Genomic DNA, 16,266 nt, shown 5'->3' with positions numbered 1-16,266 from the left:
AATAACACTTCACAGCCACATTTGGCCAACCAAAACATTTACAAAATATTGCAATTAAAAAACATTTCTAATTAAAACAACATTCTCTAAAAATTCTATTGAAAAAAAGGGTGGCTGCTGGATTTCCTGATACCAGAACTTGTCTTTTACATCAGAAACTGCAAATGTTAAATGTCTGCATAGAGCGTAGAATTCAAAGAGAGCAGGGCATAAGAATAACAGAACCCCAGTGGTCAGACTCATCGGTTCTCGAAGACGATAAGGAGGAAAAGGAGGCAGACAACGATACTGAGGAGGAATTCTATGATTGTGATGAAGACGAAGCTAATCGCTCTGCTTCACCGCTTAAAGGCGTTGAGGCCAATAAGCCCGAAGGACGTTTGAAACGTTTGCATGACTTAAAGCTGTTAAATTCTCAGGAATATTTATATGTGCCCATTACTCAGGAGCCAGTGCCCAAGACTGAAGATCAATTACAAGATGATGCAGATGTTATGTTGAAATTGGGACCCACTTCAGGTTTGTTTGCTTTAGAATGTCTTAAAGAAATATATATTAATTGTGTTTTTTTTACAGATCATGTTACGGCCATGATGTGCTCTACTCTGCTGTCAGATGCCGAAGCTTTTAAGGCCGCCAATTTGAATGCTGAATTCGAGGATTTCATACGCTGGTATAGTCCCAACGACTGGGAGGAGTATTTAGATGAAGAGGGTGTTAAGCAACATAAATTAAGTGCTCGCATGAAAGCTGAGGGCAATACCTGGCAAATGGTGTGGGAACAGGCAAAACCAGTGCCTGTAGCTAGACAGGTGGGTAATGAAAATGATGTTCTATTTATTTAATCGTGAATCTTAATTTAGTTAGAAGAGTTATTTTTTATATTTTGTTAAATTTTAAAAGCTTTATTGGAAACAGTTTTAGACAATTTAATGCTTTTATTTCATCATTAAAATCTCTAATCAATTAGAAAAGATTTTGAATGCCTTTAACAATGAAAAGCTTTTACTAAAGACTGAAATAAATTCGAAAATATTTTAAAACTCTCAAACATAAAGCTTTCATAACTCAAATGAAAGTATGTATCCAAGCACGCATACTTCGATATTTGAGTTTGTGTTAAACAGCTTTAAAAGCTCTTTTTTTCAAAGTACATAGCGTATCGTTGTTTGTTTGTAAAATTAACAGCAAGCATTGTTATCTGATTGCTTGTTGTACTTTTGTCAGGGTGAAATCACAAAAGCTCTCTTTTAAAAGCTCGCACATTGTGCATATTACGATACTTTTTTAAAGCTTTAATTTTCCAAGAAAAGCTTTTAGAATTTTCAAGATTAATTTAATATGAAGCTTTTTATCAGTTGTGCAAACATATAAACAGATTAAGCTTTAGGTTCTCAATATTTAAAGAAAAGCTTTATTTTCCAAAAAAAGCTTATGACATTTTAAAGACAAATGTATCATGAAGTTTTTATTTAGATATTTTTTGCAGAAACTCTTAATTGGAGTTCTTTATATGTCCAGAAATATTCATGAAGGGAAAATTATTAGGAAGATTTTAACTCGAGCTTTTTTAAAAGTTCTTAATATAAATATATTAGGATTTTTGATTTACTTTAAAAACAAAGCTTTTACAAGTTTATATAAAGCTTTTTTAAATTTAATAACGATTTTAGAGATAAAAGCTCATCATTTGATATTAAGCGCTTCATTTGACCTTTTAAATAAAATTATATAAATATGTATATTAAAAGCTCTCAATATGTCTTGATTAAAATTTAAAGCAAAAGCTTTTACAAGTTTTAACATCAATTCAATAAATCTATTTAAAGAGTTTTAGCAAAAACTTTATCCAAACTTTAATAACACTACTTAATTTGAGAAAAAGCTTTTGATATTTATAACAATTATAAAATAAATTATAGGTTTTTGGGGTAGGCTTTTCGCTAAAGCTCCTTGTCTGAGTTAAAAACCAATTAAGCTTAAAAGCTTTTTGTAGGTTTATGTGACTTTTTAGATTTTATTCCGATAAATTAATGTTAAAACTTTTAGGATTAATTAAATATAATCTAAATTTGTATATTGCTCACATTGAAAGCTTCTCTATTAAGTGTTTTAATATTTGACTCAAAAAAGCTCTACACATGCTTATGCACGTACAATATAAACCAACTAAGTTTAAAAGCTTTTAATATGTTTATTTTTATTTTCATACAAAATGTTTTTAAAAACAGCTTCAAAGCTTAAGTCTAAATTCTGATGAAAGCTTTTAAAAATTTAATGTTTTTATAAATGTAACAAATGAACTCAGAATTACAGAAAACCAGCAAAATATATTAAAATTTTATGAACGATTTCTTGTGAAACCTGTAAACAGAGCTATTTTATTGTGCTTTAGAAGCAACATCTTAAACCACATCTTAATAATATTTAAATTTTCTAGAAACGTTTGTTCGATGACACCAATGAAGGCTACAAAGTTCTAAACTATTTGGAAACTCGTAATATTGGTGAAATTTATGGTCTAACTATTGTGCCACTGTTGCACAGTACCATTCTTAAGTTAAAGGTAATATACCATAAAATAACTAAACTTTAAAGCATTTATAATTAAATTATTCCACCTTTATAGAACATTTTCACAAATTCCTATGTCTTTGATCTATTCTCCGAAGCCCTAGATGAAATTTTAGCCGATCTCAGTCGTTATGCTCGCGACATAGAAATTGTGGCAGGCTCTCCTTCCTCCACGACTTCAAGCAACTCGAACAGCGATACAAATTACATTTTGCAATTACCCAATCCTATGGCCATCACCAAAAAAATCGAACAATTGGAAATGCAATACTATCAATATGAATGTTTCAAACAAATGCCGGAATTAAGCAATATGCCACTACAGCAAATACAAAAGAAATTCCAGGAGATATTAAAAAATCAAGGAACTTGTACTATTACCCCCAGGCACTTTAAAGAGGGTGAAATTGTTGATAAATCCAGCGAGGTGGAAGAACGTTTAATGGCTTCATTTAAGCAAGACATGCAAGAGAAACTTATTAGTAAGGATTATGTTATACGCATGGGAGAGGGCTTAACCAAATCGGTTGAGAGTGAGAGAGATAATGAGAATGTTAAACCAGTAATGCCGCAATTTTTGAGAGCCATTGTTACGGGTGAAAAGTTGCGTTTATGTGGAGCTTTTACCGAAAATACCACATTTTTGGATTGAACAGGGAAATAAATTCCCGGAATTTATTTTAAGCTTAAAGTTATATTAAGCATTTAATGCATATTTATGGTATTTGGTGTGATTTTATATTTATAAACTTTTCTCAATTAAATTATTATATTCAAAATAAAATTTCTCTTAAACTTAACTCAATTTGAATGCGGTTTTTTCCTCATGTTTTATTTTATTGTTATATTTTGTTTAATTATAAGTTTGTTGCTTAATTTTGCTACTTTTCAGTTTTTGTTCTTTAATCTAGCAGGATTTTAAAAATGAAGTTTAAATAAGTTTTCTTTGTATAATACTGCTGCAACCAAAAATGTTGCTACATATATAGCCAAAATGGCAACAAAATATTCAAATGAACTTTTTCTTTAACTAACTACTCCCTTTGGTACTGTAAGGTATGGCAGTATTTTCTGCAGAGAAAAAAATGCTGGCCACAAAAATAAATTTCTTACTTGTTTTATTCTGATGAACATTTCATAGAAATCTTGTGGAACAAAAAATGTTTAAAAAAACAACATCAAAAAGAATGCCACCGTGTTTAAGAGGCTGCATTTTTTAATGCCACAGGTAATTTTTCTTTTATTTTACGGAAAATACACTCTTACATACCTCCACATAAAATGTCTGCAAAACCTTCATTAGTCAAGCCTTCCTTTGAGTCTCTGTTCGTTTTTTTTTTGCTTTGTTTGTTCTTGCCTTTATTTCCTGACTGCCTGCCTGCCAGCCAGCCAGTACCACCAACGCCCGCTTTGCTCATTCACTCCATCATACTTTGGTAATTTGAAATATTTAACTAAAATTACTTCAAGTATTTTGTGTGTTGTTTTTGTTATTATTATAATTTTTTTTATTCTCCATAAATTGCTCCTATTCTAAAAGGAAACTGCCTGGGAGCACAATAGCTTGGCATACAATTGCTGTGCAGTTGCTGTGCTTTTGGGGAGGTGCAGAGGTACAATGATGCTGGGCCAAAATCCAACTCACTATGGTGAGAATTATTCGAATAGAGAACAAATTGTTTAATGTTTAAAAGGAAAGGTTTAGTCTCAATAAACTGGGACCGTAACTAGTACTAAATAAAGAAACTGATTATTTAAGTAGGACTTGATTAAAACTATATTGTTACGAAATTGTACTTGAATTCAAATATAACGATTTTAAATTAATCGTTATTAAATAAAAGCTTTCAGTTGATTTGATCGTAAGTTGGCAACGCTGTATTCGAATTCGAATATTCAGTTAAAGAACATTGTAGAAAGTACACCACAGATGGCGTATGTTTTTGTAAGATCTAGAATATTCGAATTTTGACAGTTAAAGAACAATCTAGAGTGCAGATGGCAGTGTTATAAATAGTGGCACAGGTTGCAGTCGTGAGTGAGTTTATCAGAAACGCTTTTCGAATAAACATCAACTGAGTGCCTTAATGTGTGTTGTGTTTTTCAAGTAAATTCGTGTACATTATAAATTGTGTCTGTATTTCTGCGAATTTACAAACGTGTATAAAAAACATTGAGTGAATATTTAATTCTGTTGTATATTTGAATAAATAAAGAGTTGCTACCGTTTTCAAACTACTAAATGGCTTTTATTTGCAATCAAAAGTATCCGGTTTATTTAAAGGAAGTAAACCAAAAGTTTTGAAAAGGTTAAAACGTAACAATATAAAGCACGACAATTGAAGGTAAACTGGGAGTTTATAATCAACCACGATTAAAGCTAAACTAAGAGTTTATAATCAACCACGCTTACAGCAAAACTGGAAGTTTATAATCAACCTCGATTAAATCTAATCTAGGAGTTTATAATCAACCACAATTGAAGCTAAACTGGGAGCTTATAATCAACCACGAATATAGCTAAACTGGGAGTTTATTATCAACCAGGATTCAAACTAAACTGGAAGTTTATAATCAACCACGATTAAAGCTATACTGGAAATTTATAATCAACCATGATTAAAACTTAACTGGGAATTTATAATCAACCATGATTAAAGCTTAACTGGGAGTTTATAATCAACTACGATTAAAGCTAAACTGGGAGTTTATAATCAACCACGATTAAAGCAAAACTGGGAGTTTATAATCAACCACGATTAAAGCTAAACTGGGAGTTTATAATCAACCATGATTAAAGCAAAACTGGGAGTTTATAATCAACCACTATTGAAGATAAACTGGGAGTTTATAATCAACCACGATTAAAGCTAAACTGGGAGTTTATAATCAACCACTATTGAAGATAAACTGGAAGTTTATAGTCAACTACGATTAAAGCTAAACTGGGAGTTTATAATCAACCACTATTGAAGCTAAACTGGGAGTTTATAATCAACCATGATTAAAGCAAAACTGGGAGTTTATAATCAACCACTATTGAAGATAAACTGGGAGTTTATAATCAACCACGATTAAAGCTAAACTGGGAGTTTATAATCAACCACTATTGAAGATAAACTGGAAGTTTATAGTCAACCACGATTAAAGCTAAACTGGGAGTTTATAATCAACCACTATTGAAGCTAAACTGGGAATTTATAAGCAACCATGATTAAAGCTTAACTGGAAGTTTATAATCAACCACGATTAAAGCTAAACTGGGAGTTTATAATCAACTACGATTAAAGCAAAACTGGGAGTTTATAATCAACCACTATTGAAGCTAAACTGGGAGTTTATAATCAACCATGATTAAAGCAAAACTGGGAGTTTATAATCAACCACTATTGAAGATAAATTGGGAGTTTATAATCAACCATGATTGAAGCTAAACTGGGAGTTTATAATCAACCACTATTGAAGATAATCTGGGAGTTTATAATTAACCACGATTAAAGATAAACTGAGAGTTTATAATCAATAATGATTGAAGCTAAACTGGGAGTTTATAATCAACCACTATTGAAGATAATCTGGGAGTTTATAATTAACCACGATTAAAGATAAAGTGAGAGTTTATAATCAACCACTATTGAAGCTAAACTGGGAGTTCATAATCAACCATGATTGAAGCTAAACTGGGAGTTTATAATCAACCACTATTGAAGCTAAACTGGGAGTTTATAATCAACCAGGGTTGAAGCTAAACTGAGAGTTTCTAATCAACCATGATAGAAGCCGAACTGGGAGTTTATAATTAACCACTATGAAAGCTAAACTGGGAGTTTATAATCAACCACGATTGAAGCTAAACTAAGACTTTATCATTTATTCACCTGAGCATTTCTTTCCCTATTCACTTCATTTACACTGTTAAAAAAGAGGCTGTTTCATACAAATTTGTCTCTGCTGGTTTCTTTCATTTTCCCTAAATGTATGTGTGTATGTAAAATAATGACTGCATAGAATGAGTGAATGAATGAGTGTATAGTACGAATATTATAATGGTTTATGGCGGATTTTGCAAAATATAAAAGAGGAAATATTCCCTTTTTCTTGTTTCATTTGTGTGTTTTTTTTTGTTCAGACTTTCTTTCTTTTTGCAAAACAATAAAAAATAATGACAAAAATTAAGTTTGTTAAAAGTAGATGGAAAAAATTAAACTTTTGATTATTATAATTTTTTTTTCTTCTGCTCACGGTATTTATAGTTTCAAGGATAATTAAAATGAAATCCTGTCATTTATTAAATCAATTTGAGTGAAAGACTTTTTTTTGTGTTCGAGATTTCTTTTTAAGCTTGTTAGCATTTATGGGTAGAGGGTGGACAGGTTTTGCAATAAATATATTAAAATATTTAAGCATAAAATAATTATAAATGTTTAAGAAACTTGATAGAAATATTAAGGAATCATAAAATCATAATTAGAAAATATTCAATACTTCAAAAGCTCCTATTTCAAAATTTTCAAAAGTAATTGTTTCAATTCTTTGCTGCAGTAATTTTTTGCTAAAAAGAAAATCTCTGCATTTCCTTCCTTTTCATATTCCTGCTAAAGTCTTTTGCATTGTTTTTATGTAGTTTATTTTCCTTTCTTTCTCTCTTTTCTTTTTGCGCTTTGTTCTATTTTGTTTAATAATAATGTCAATTGAAATATTCCGTCTCTTATATGCAATTTATATTTTTTTTTATAAAATTAAACTGTGACTCAGAGAATCCTGTTATTTATTTATTAGTGGGTCATAATGTTTTTTATTATTTTGCATATATGCATACTTTTTGTCAGGGCTCTATTTTTGTTGGTCCTTTGTAGTTTTGTTTTATAAACTTTTTTTGAATTCTATACAAAGGTTTCCACATAAAGCAGGCACTTTCATGTCAATGACATGTGTGTGGAATGCAAAAAAAATTAAGAAAAATATAAAAAAAACGATAAGGGAACACTATTGTTCTTTTCTGTTTTTGTTTATAATAAAAGAGCCCACGTTAAACATGCAACTCTGCTGCAGGAGAGATGAATGTATTTTATTTTATTCCATGTTTTTTTTACAAAAAAAAAGTTAAAAAACTGTGGTGGTTAAACCATACATTTAAGCTTGAGATCAGCTTTAAAGCATTGGCAAATTTTTATTAATTCGGGTTAAATCATTGGTGTTATAATCAATTTAATCCTAGAGGTAAAAAGAGGATTATTGCATGCATCATACAGCAATTCACTTATTATTTCAATATCTTAACATAAGAGCTGCCTTGGCTACTGATCCTGTTATTTTCATCTCTGTATATTTTAAACTGCAAGCTAAATTGGCACTGTAAAAAGATATATCAAAGATGTTAAATTAGGATTGAACCTAGAACTATATAAAGAACCAGGATTGTAGATATGCGGAACTTTATAAATAACTACAGTAGTCTCTGAACTTGGATCGCACCTAGGACTATATAAATAACCCCAATTGAAGCTATACTGGATCTTTATAAAGAATAACGGAACGTTATAAATAACTACAGTAGACGCTAAATTTGGACTACATAGTATATAAGGAACCACAATTTAAACTATACTGTAACTATTTAAAGAACTTCAATCCCAGTAAGTATCAATTATTTAAACTTGAAACACAACTATAATTCAGTTCATTGACACTGTACTCAATGCATTTGTTTTAAACTTCAGTTCCAGCAAAAATCTTATTGGAATAGGACAATTTAAAGTACTTCGATTAAAGCTAATTGACATCATTCATACAAGATCTGAGCAAAGAACTAAAATAAAATCTAAAATGGGACTGTAAAAAGAACTAAAATATAAGCTTTAGTGGGACTGTAGAATGAACTATAAAAGAAGTTAAACTAGAGCTATAACTAAGACTAACTAGGAACAATAACTGGAAACAAAACTGAGACTGGAGGAAAATTTAACTCAAACACTATATAAAGAACTACAATATAAGCTAAATTTGGACTGTGTAAGGAACATTGATTGAAGCTAATTCTAAGCTAAACTAGGATAGAAGAAAATCTAGGACTGCAACTAGGACTGTACAAATAACTACGATTAAAGCAATACTAGGCTGTATTAGACGCTATAATAGCAATTTAGCTAGGACTATATAAAGAACAACGATTGAAGCAAGGACTGTATAAGAAACTATAATAGCAGTTTAGCGGCCACTAGGACTGTATAATAAACTATAATAGTATGGAACTGTATACAGAACTACGACTATATGGGACTGGGAATATATAAGAAACTATAATAGCAGTAAAACTGGGACTATATAATGAACTACGATTGAAGCAAAACTGGAACTGTATAAGAAACTATAATAGCACTATATGGGACTATATCAAGAAATACGATTAAAGCAATACTGAGACTAATAATGATCTACGATTAAAGCAATACTGAAACTATAAACTGCATAATAAACTATAATAGCAGTTCAACTGTGACTATATAAAGAAATACTATAATAGCAGTTTAGCTGGGACTATATAAAGAGATATTAAAGCAATACTAGAAATGCAGTTAAACTGGGACTATATAAAAAACTACGATTACAGCTATACTAGGAATGTATAAGGAACTATAATAGCAGTTAAACTGGGACTATATAAAGAACTGCGATCGAAGCTAATTCGTAGTTGATTGAAATCAGACAGGGATTAAACTGTGTAATCAACTGAAATATAAGCTGGCAATGTATAAAAACTACAATATAAACTAATTTGAAGCTATTTGAAGTCAAACTGGGACTACATAAAGAACTATAGTACAAGCAAAACTAGGAATGTAACTACGACTTGATAAAGAATAGGACTGTATAATGGATTTTAACATAAACAAATGAAGAGCTACGATTGAGGGTAATTCGAAGCTAATTTGTTAAACTGCAATTATGTAGATAACTACAACAGATACTCAACTAGGTCAACTAGAGCAACCACAGCTAAGAACTACAACAGAAGCTATAAAAAAATCTATATTAAGAACTACAGCATAAGCAAATATACTAGGACTTTGTAAGGAATTGCGATTGAGACTAAACTAGGATTACATTAAGTAAAGCTCATTGATGTCACAAACATTCATTACAAAATAACTCGTTAAAATTTACGCTAGTTTTGAATTAGCCGCCATTTGTGGTGGTAAATTGTTAAAAATTAAGAATGAAATACTGTCAAGTATTACTGACAGTTTAGGGTTAGTAAAAATGGAGCATTATACCAGAGAAGAACACGTTATCATTGTTGAAAAATATTGAGAGTTTAAGTTTATTGATTTATGTTCGTTAACTGTAAAGAGAGTAATTGAAAAATTCAGAAAGATTGTTTCAATTGGATATGATGCCAACAAGCAGATGATACAAAAGAAGCCGTTCAAATATCAATATCCAATCAGTGCGTGAGAGTGTTGATGAAAGTCCAAGAATATCAATTCGACGTCCAGTAACATCAATTCTCAGTGAAGATCTCCTGGCAAAGTTCAATTGACACAAAAAATGAAGCTTAATGTATAGACACAGTGAAGAGAGGTCGTTGAATGTTTCATTGAACATCAACATGTGTATTATTTTTTCATCCTAAGCGGTGAATCCTATTTTCAACTTGATGTTTCTGGTAATCGTCAAAATTGCCTCATTTGGGTTTCAAAAAAGTCACCTATGATTATTGGAAGACAAAAGTATCTACAACGTGTCAATATTTGGTGGGTTTTTTTAGCCGGAGGCATCAATTGATCACACTTCTTCGAATATGAGGTTGCTGTTACTTGTGCTCAATATCGCAAAATGATAACTGAGTTATTTTTGCCCAAATTTGGATTATATTGATGTAAAGAGGAGATGTGGTTTTAACAAGACGAAGTCACCTGCCGTACACCCTGTGAAACATTTCAATTACTGCATGAGACATTTTCTGATCGTGAAAACTTTCGTTTCGGTCCTCTATCGTGTGATTTAACATAATAGGAGGCTATTTTCCGGATGTGATATTTGATAGAAACCCGTGTCCTTTGTACTTATTTTAACACGGGGATGTGATTGGATGTAAGAACTATCCACAATTGCTTAAAAATAAAGATAAAATAACTAGTCACATGTTACGACGATAATGAGATAATTTCGACGGTATGATACGACAAAGAATCAAGATGCTGCTTCAAATGACTAGTAAATAAGCAGTATTACATATGGGCAATTCCATTCCATACATATGGGCAATTCCACGAGAATCGCTACCACGACTGAAAACACAAAAACCCTTGAAACTTTTTTTCACGATGATTTGAATAGAAGAAAATAATAAAATTTTACTGTGTGAAAGTATTTAGATTATATTACAACATTTTAAAGACAAAAATAATAGTTTAAATTGATTATATTTAAATTTTTAGGCTCCCAATTAGCTTGTGAATGAATTGACTCTGATTGTTTTTTTGCTATTGTCAAATTGTTTATTGAAACCGAATGTGTGTATATTTTCTATTCAGTTTTGTAATTTTTGTATACATATATTTACAGAATATATATTGTTTTATTATAAGTGAAAAATCTGTCACGTACGGTATGTCACGTACGATATTAAATTTTATTTATTATAAAATCATCCAAAGATTGTTTATATTTAAATATGACGGATTGTAAAGGCAAAATATTTGGTTTAGTGTAAGATATTAAAAGAAAACATAACGCCTCTTACGATTCGAATATTTTCGCATATTTCTACATGTACCTCAAAATGAGTTCCTCAATATTTTGGACAACAATATTTCGAAAGAACTTTTTTATTATTTTAAAATATAGTACCCTCTGAATGTAACATAAAGACCAAATTATTTTTCAGATACTCTTATTTTTGCAAAATCTATTCCACTCCATAGGCGTACAAATGTCATGTACGATAAAAATAAAGGCCTAATATTGATTTTCCCCCATTTTCATAATCAAATTTTAAATTATTAAAGTTTTATAATATAAAATCTGTATGGAAATTTTGTTTTTAAGGCTTTAGTAAATTTAAAAATTGATTATGCATAGTTTTAGCTGGCTATATATTTTGACCTCAGCAAAATAGCAATTTCCAAAGAAGCGAAAAGAATATACAATATATATTACGGCAGCGCTGATGCCACAAATTTCACATTGCTATGAGTCGAACATTGAAGATACTAATGTAAATATATATCTGATCGCAGACCGATCATTACGAAATTGGCTCTAAGTAATCCAGTCAGTATGTAGTAGTCATTACACAGTATATTAATCAGTAATGGCACAGCATAACCAATGTTTTGCTGGGCACATAAATAATATTTCTCATTTAGAACTTGTTGAAAATAACATTTCATTATAATCAATTAAATAAAATGAACCTACACTCAAATTAAATGCATTAATAATGAAATTTACTTACCAACATAAATACAATTTTATTTATTTTATTTCTTTTCACACAAAAAAATAAAAACTGAACTGAAGGGGGAAAGAAAGTCAGTCGTTGAAATGCAGCAAAACAATCTGTAAGAAAAAAACAAAAAAGAAACACACAAAAAGTTGACATTAGTCTCAGATACTTGCAATTCAAACATAGACAATTTATTTTTCTAATATAAAAACTATATTCCTACAGATAAATCATCTATCTCTTGTTTTTTTTGAGAGCTGCAAACTAAATATACTGTGGCAAAGGCAAACAATATTTAGCTTGCAGTAAAAGCTTACAGTACAGTAAATAAATTACGAAACAGAGGAATAAACAAAAAATAAAAAATTATAGTTGCTTCTCAATGTAAATAAATTGCTTAAATGTGGTGTAAATTGAGAGTGTTTTATAAAATAATTAAAACAAGTGTGACATTACTTGTATTAAGCACTGTAAATAACTAAGAAGTGTTGACATTGTATGAGGGTTTTTTTTTACATACATATAAACCTACATACATATAGTAAGTTCTAAACAGTATCTGTGTCTATATCAGTTGGTACTTTAAGATTCATTTATATCTAACTTTAGACCATGGATAATTGATTTAAAACGTCAATTTTTCCTTTATATAATCAAATAAAACTACAAAAAATAAAATAAAAAATAGGACGACTACATGGCAAAGAAGACGAAACAGACTGACTGACTGGCAGTCAGTCTGTCACTCCGACATCTCTGAGTCTCTAGCCTTTGGACATAAATGTACAAGTACTCACTCACTCTCTTGTAGTCGTAATAGATGTTCAGAATGATGCTCATGATAATAAAAGACAAAGTCCTGCTTTTATGTATTTTTTTTCCTGGTTGCAAACTACTGTGGCTAAAGAAATGGACAATACAACAAAGTTGTAAGATGATGTTTTGTATTGTGTTTTTTCCCCAGTTGTTTAACGCAAACTGCAATACTATATAAAAATATTACAAAAAATTGTACAATAAAATGCAGCATAGTTTCATTCTGAGTCCATTCGATTCAACATTTTTTTTTTTGTAGTTTCCCATTTTTATTTTATATTTTGTTTTGTGTCTTTAAGGAAAATTTTTCATATAATTGCATTTTATTACGTTAAAGACTTTTGGGTTCGTATACTTAAGGTTATGAATTATTCAAAAAGTAGAATGGCAAACTGTAAAAAAAGTTTTCATTCCACAGATTTTTTTTTCTTGTTACTCTAGTTTTTACAGTGCAGTTTTTGTGTGATGTTTTATGACTGACTGTATGTACGACGACAGTTGTATTTAAACATACTAGTGATGTTTTTATATGCGTTTAAAATAAATTTTATTCACTTTTGGCTGTCAAAAAAATAAAAAAAAGGAAATTAAAGAATGGGTATACTGTGCTTACATTAAAGATATGAGGAAAAACCAGCCAAACACAACAAATAAATATACACTACTGAAATGTTTTAAATATTGTAGGCAAAAATTATTAAAATCCTCTACTGGTTCAGTCTTAGTTCAGTTCTAGTTCAGTTCTAGTTCAGTTCTAGTTCAGTTCTAGTTCAGTTCTAGTTCAGTTCTAGTTCAGTTCTAGTTCAGTTCTAGTTCAGTTCTAGTTCAGTTCTAGTTCAGTTCTAGTTCAGTTCTAGTTCAGTTCTAGTTCAGTTCTAGTTCAGTTCTAGTTCAGTTCTAGTTCAGTTCTAGTTCAGTTCTAGTTCAGTTCTAGTTCAGTTCTAGTTCAGTTCTAGTTCAGTTCTAGTTCAGTTCTAGTTCAGTTCTAGTTCTAGTTCAGTTCTAGTTCAGTTCTAGTTCAGTTCTAGTTCAGTTCTAGTTCAGTTCTAGTTCAGTTCTAGTTCAGTTCTAGTTCAGTTCTAGTTCAGTTCTAGTTCAGTTCTAGTTCAGTTCTAGTTCAGTTCTAGTTCAGTTCTAGTTCAGTTCTAGTTCAGTTCTAGTTCAGTTCTAGTTCAGTTCTAGTTCAGTTCTAGTTCAGTTCTAGTTCAGTTCTAGTTCAGTTCTAGTTCAGTTCTAGTTCAGTTCTAGTTCAGTTCTAGTTCAGTTCTAGTTCAGTTCTAGTTCAGTTCTAGTTCAGTTCTAGTTCAGTTCTAGTTCAGTTCTAGTTCAGTTCTAGTTCAGTTCTAGTTCAGTTCTAGTTCAGTTCTAGTTCAGTTCTAGTTCAGTTCTAGTTCAGTTCTAGTTCAGTTCTAGTTCAGTTCTAGTTCAGTTCTAGTTCAGTTCTAGTTCAGTTCTAGTTCAGTTCTAGTTCAGTTCTAGTTCAGTTCTAGTTCAGTTCTAGTTCAGTTCTAGTTCAGTTCTAGTTCAGTTCTAGTTCAGTTCTAGTTCAGTTCTAGTTCAGTTCTAGTTCAGTTCTAGTTCAGTTCTAGTTCAGTTCTAGTTCAGTTCTAGTTCAGTTCTAGTTCAGTTCTAGTTCAGTTCTAGTTCAGTTCTAGTTCAGTTCTAGTTCAGTTCTAGTTCAGTTCTAGTTCAGTTCTAGTTCAGTTCTAGTTCAGTTCTAGTTCAGTTCTAGTTCAGTTCTAGTTCAGTTCTAGTTCAGTTCTAGTTCAGTTCTAGTTCAGTTCTAGTTCAGTTCTAGTTCAGTTCTAGTTCAGTTCTAGTTCAGTTCTAGTTCAGTTCTAGTTCAGTTCTAGTTCAGTTCTAGTTCAGTTCTAGTTCAGTTCTAGTTCAGTTCTAGTTCAGTTCTAGTTCAGTTCTAGTTCAGTTCTAGTTCAGTTCTAGTTCAGTTCTAGTTCAGTTCTAGTTCAGTTCTAGTTCAGTTCTAGTTCAGTTCTAGTTCAGTTCTAGTTCAGTTCTAGTTCAGTTCTAGTTCAGTTCTAGTTCAGTTCTAGTTCAGTTCTAGTTCAGTTCTAGTTCAGTTCTAGTTCAGTTCTAGTTCAGTTCTAGTTCAGTTCTAGTTCAGTTCTAGTTCAGTTCTAGTTCAGTTCTAGTTCAGTTCTAGTTCAGTTCTAGTTCAGTTCTAGTTCAGTTCTAGTTCAGTTCTAGTTCAGTTCTAGTTCAGTTCTAGTTCAGTTCTAGTTCAGTTCTAGTTCAGTTCTAGTTCAGTTCTAGTTCAGTTCTAGTTCAGTTCTAGTTCAGTTCTAGTTCAGTTCTAGTTCAGTTCTAGTTCAGTTCTAGTTCAGTTCTAGTTCAGTTCTAGTTCAGTTCTAGTTCAGTTCTAGTTCAGTTCTAGTTCAGTTCTAGTTCAGTTCTAGTTCAGTTCTAGTTCAGTTCTAGTTCAGTTCTAGTTCAGTTCTAGTTCAGTTCTAGTTCAGTTCTAGTTCAGTTCTAGTTCAGTTCTAGTTCAGTTCTAGTTCAGTTCTAGTTCAGTTCTAGTTCAGTTCTAGTTCAGTTCTAGTTCTAGTTCAGTTCGAGTTCAGTTCTAGTTCAGTTCTGGTTCAGCTGCATTGGAAAATTTATTTGAAATTAAAACTTCTTACTTGCTTTTCTAATTCGAGATGTCTTCGGTAATGATTAAAGGAATAAGTAATAACTTAAACATTTTTCAATTGGTTTGGAATAATCTATATTTTATTCGATCGAATTTGTAAATTATTTAGTAAACATAATGCTTTTTTCAGTTATAGCAATAATTTTAGAGAGTTTCAGGTCATAATGCATTAAGCACCCAAGTGCAGTACTGCACAGAGGGGCAGAATCAAAATGTTTTTGAAATAAATCCGGCTTTTCTAAACGGCTAGTCCGATCGGGATAAAACTTGACGTGGCGTAGCCAAGTAGTATTTGAGTTTAAGTTATTAAAATGGGACTTGGTAATATTCCAGGGGCGGCGCTATGTGGGCGCTAATAGGTACCCTGCGGCATGAAACATTTTTAAACAAATGACATTTTATTGTTTCCCATCCGAAATATAAAAATTTTTGAAATCTGATGGGAAAAAATACACCTGTTTAAAAATTTTACATGTCGAAGGTACCCTATTTTGAGCCTACAAAGTGCCGGCTCTGGAGCTTTAACCATTAAAATAAAACTGTTTAAGTTTCAGATCTGTAATTAACTAACAACATTATGCTGTACTTAAAGCTATAGTTTTGTAAAATCATTCCAATACTTAAATATAGAATCAACTAAGTCTTAAAAATATGAATAAATTTACACAAAACTAAACAGTCACAAAATGCTGAAGTCATTCCAATTCTTTCCAAAAAATGCAAGACAAAATAGACAAAGAACTTCTTGAATTATTCATGTTAACACAGACGTAGC

At 31.0% G+C, this 16,266-nt stretch overlaps 2 protein-coding genes across 4 annotated transcripts in view; one reads left to right on the top strand and one right to left on the bottom strand.

Annotated features, from left to right (window-relative positions):
- The window catches only part of Rab3GAP1 (RAB3 GTPase activating protein subunit 1), a 74,724-nt gene extending 71,345 nt beyond the window's left edge, over positions 1-3,379 (top strand). The window contains exons 3-6 of one of the 2 annotated variants that reach the window (XM_065502511.1): positions 110-519; positions 577-812; positions 2,441-2,566; positions 2,630-3,379. In XM_065502511.1, the coding sequence (XP_065358583.1) occupies positions 110-519; positions 577-812; positions 2,441-2,566; positions 2,630-3,226 (1,369 nt within the window). In that variant the 3' untranslated portion in view covers positions 3,227-3,379. Of the gene's footprint in view, positions 1-109; positions 813-2,440; positions 2,567-2,629 lie in introns of both variants that reach the window. The other variant, XM_065502510.1, reaches the window with a different exon arrangement.
- haf (leucine-rich repeat and fibronectin type-III domain-containing protein hattifattener) overlaps positions 1-12,269 on the bottom strand; it is a 56,355-nt gene extending 44,086 nt beyond the window's left edge. The window contains exon 1 of one of the 2 annotated variants that reach the window (XM_065502509.1): positions 12,035-12,269. The gene's annotated coding sequence lies outside the window, so the exon portion shown is untranslated. The remainder of the gene's footprint in view (positions 1-12,034) is intronic. The other variant, XM_065502508.1, reaches the window with a different exon arrangement.
- Between the last annotated feature and the right edge of the window lie 3,997 nt (positions 12,270-16,266).

Source organism: Calliphora vicina, chromosome 2, assembly GCF_958450345.1.
Source record: "Calliphora vicina chromosome 2, idCalVici1.1, whole genome shotgun sequence".
NCBI lineage: Eukaryota > Metazoa > Arthropoda > Insecta > Diptera > Calliphoridae > Calliphora > Calliphora vicina.
This window is presented reverse-complemented; position numbering and strand designations above follow the sequence as displayed.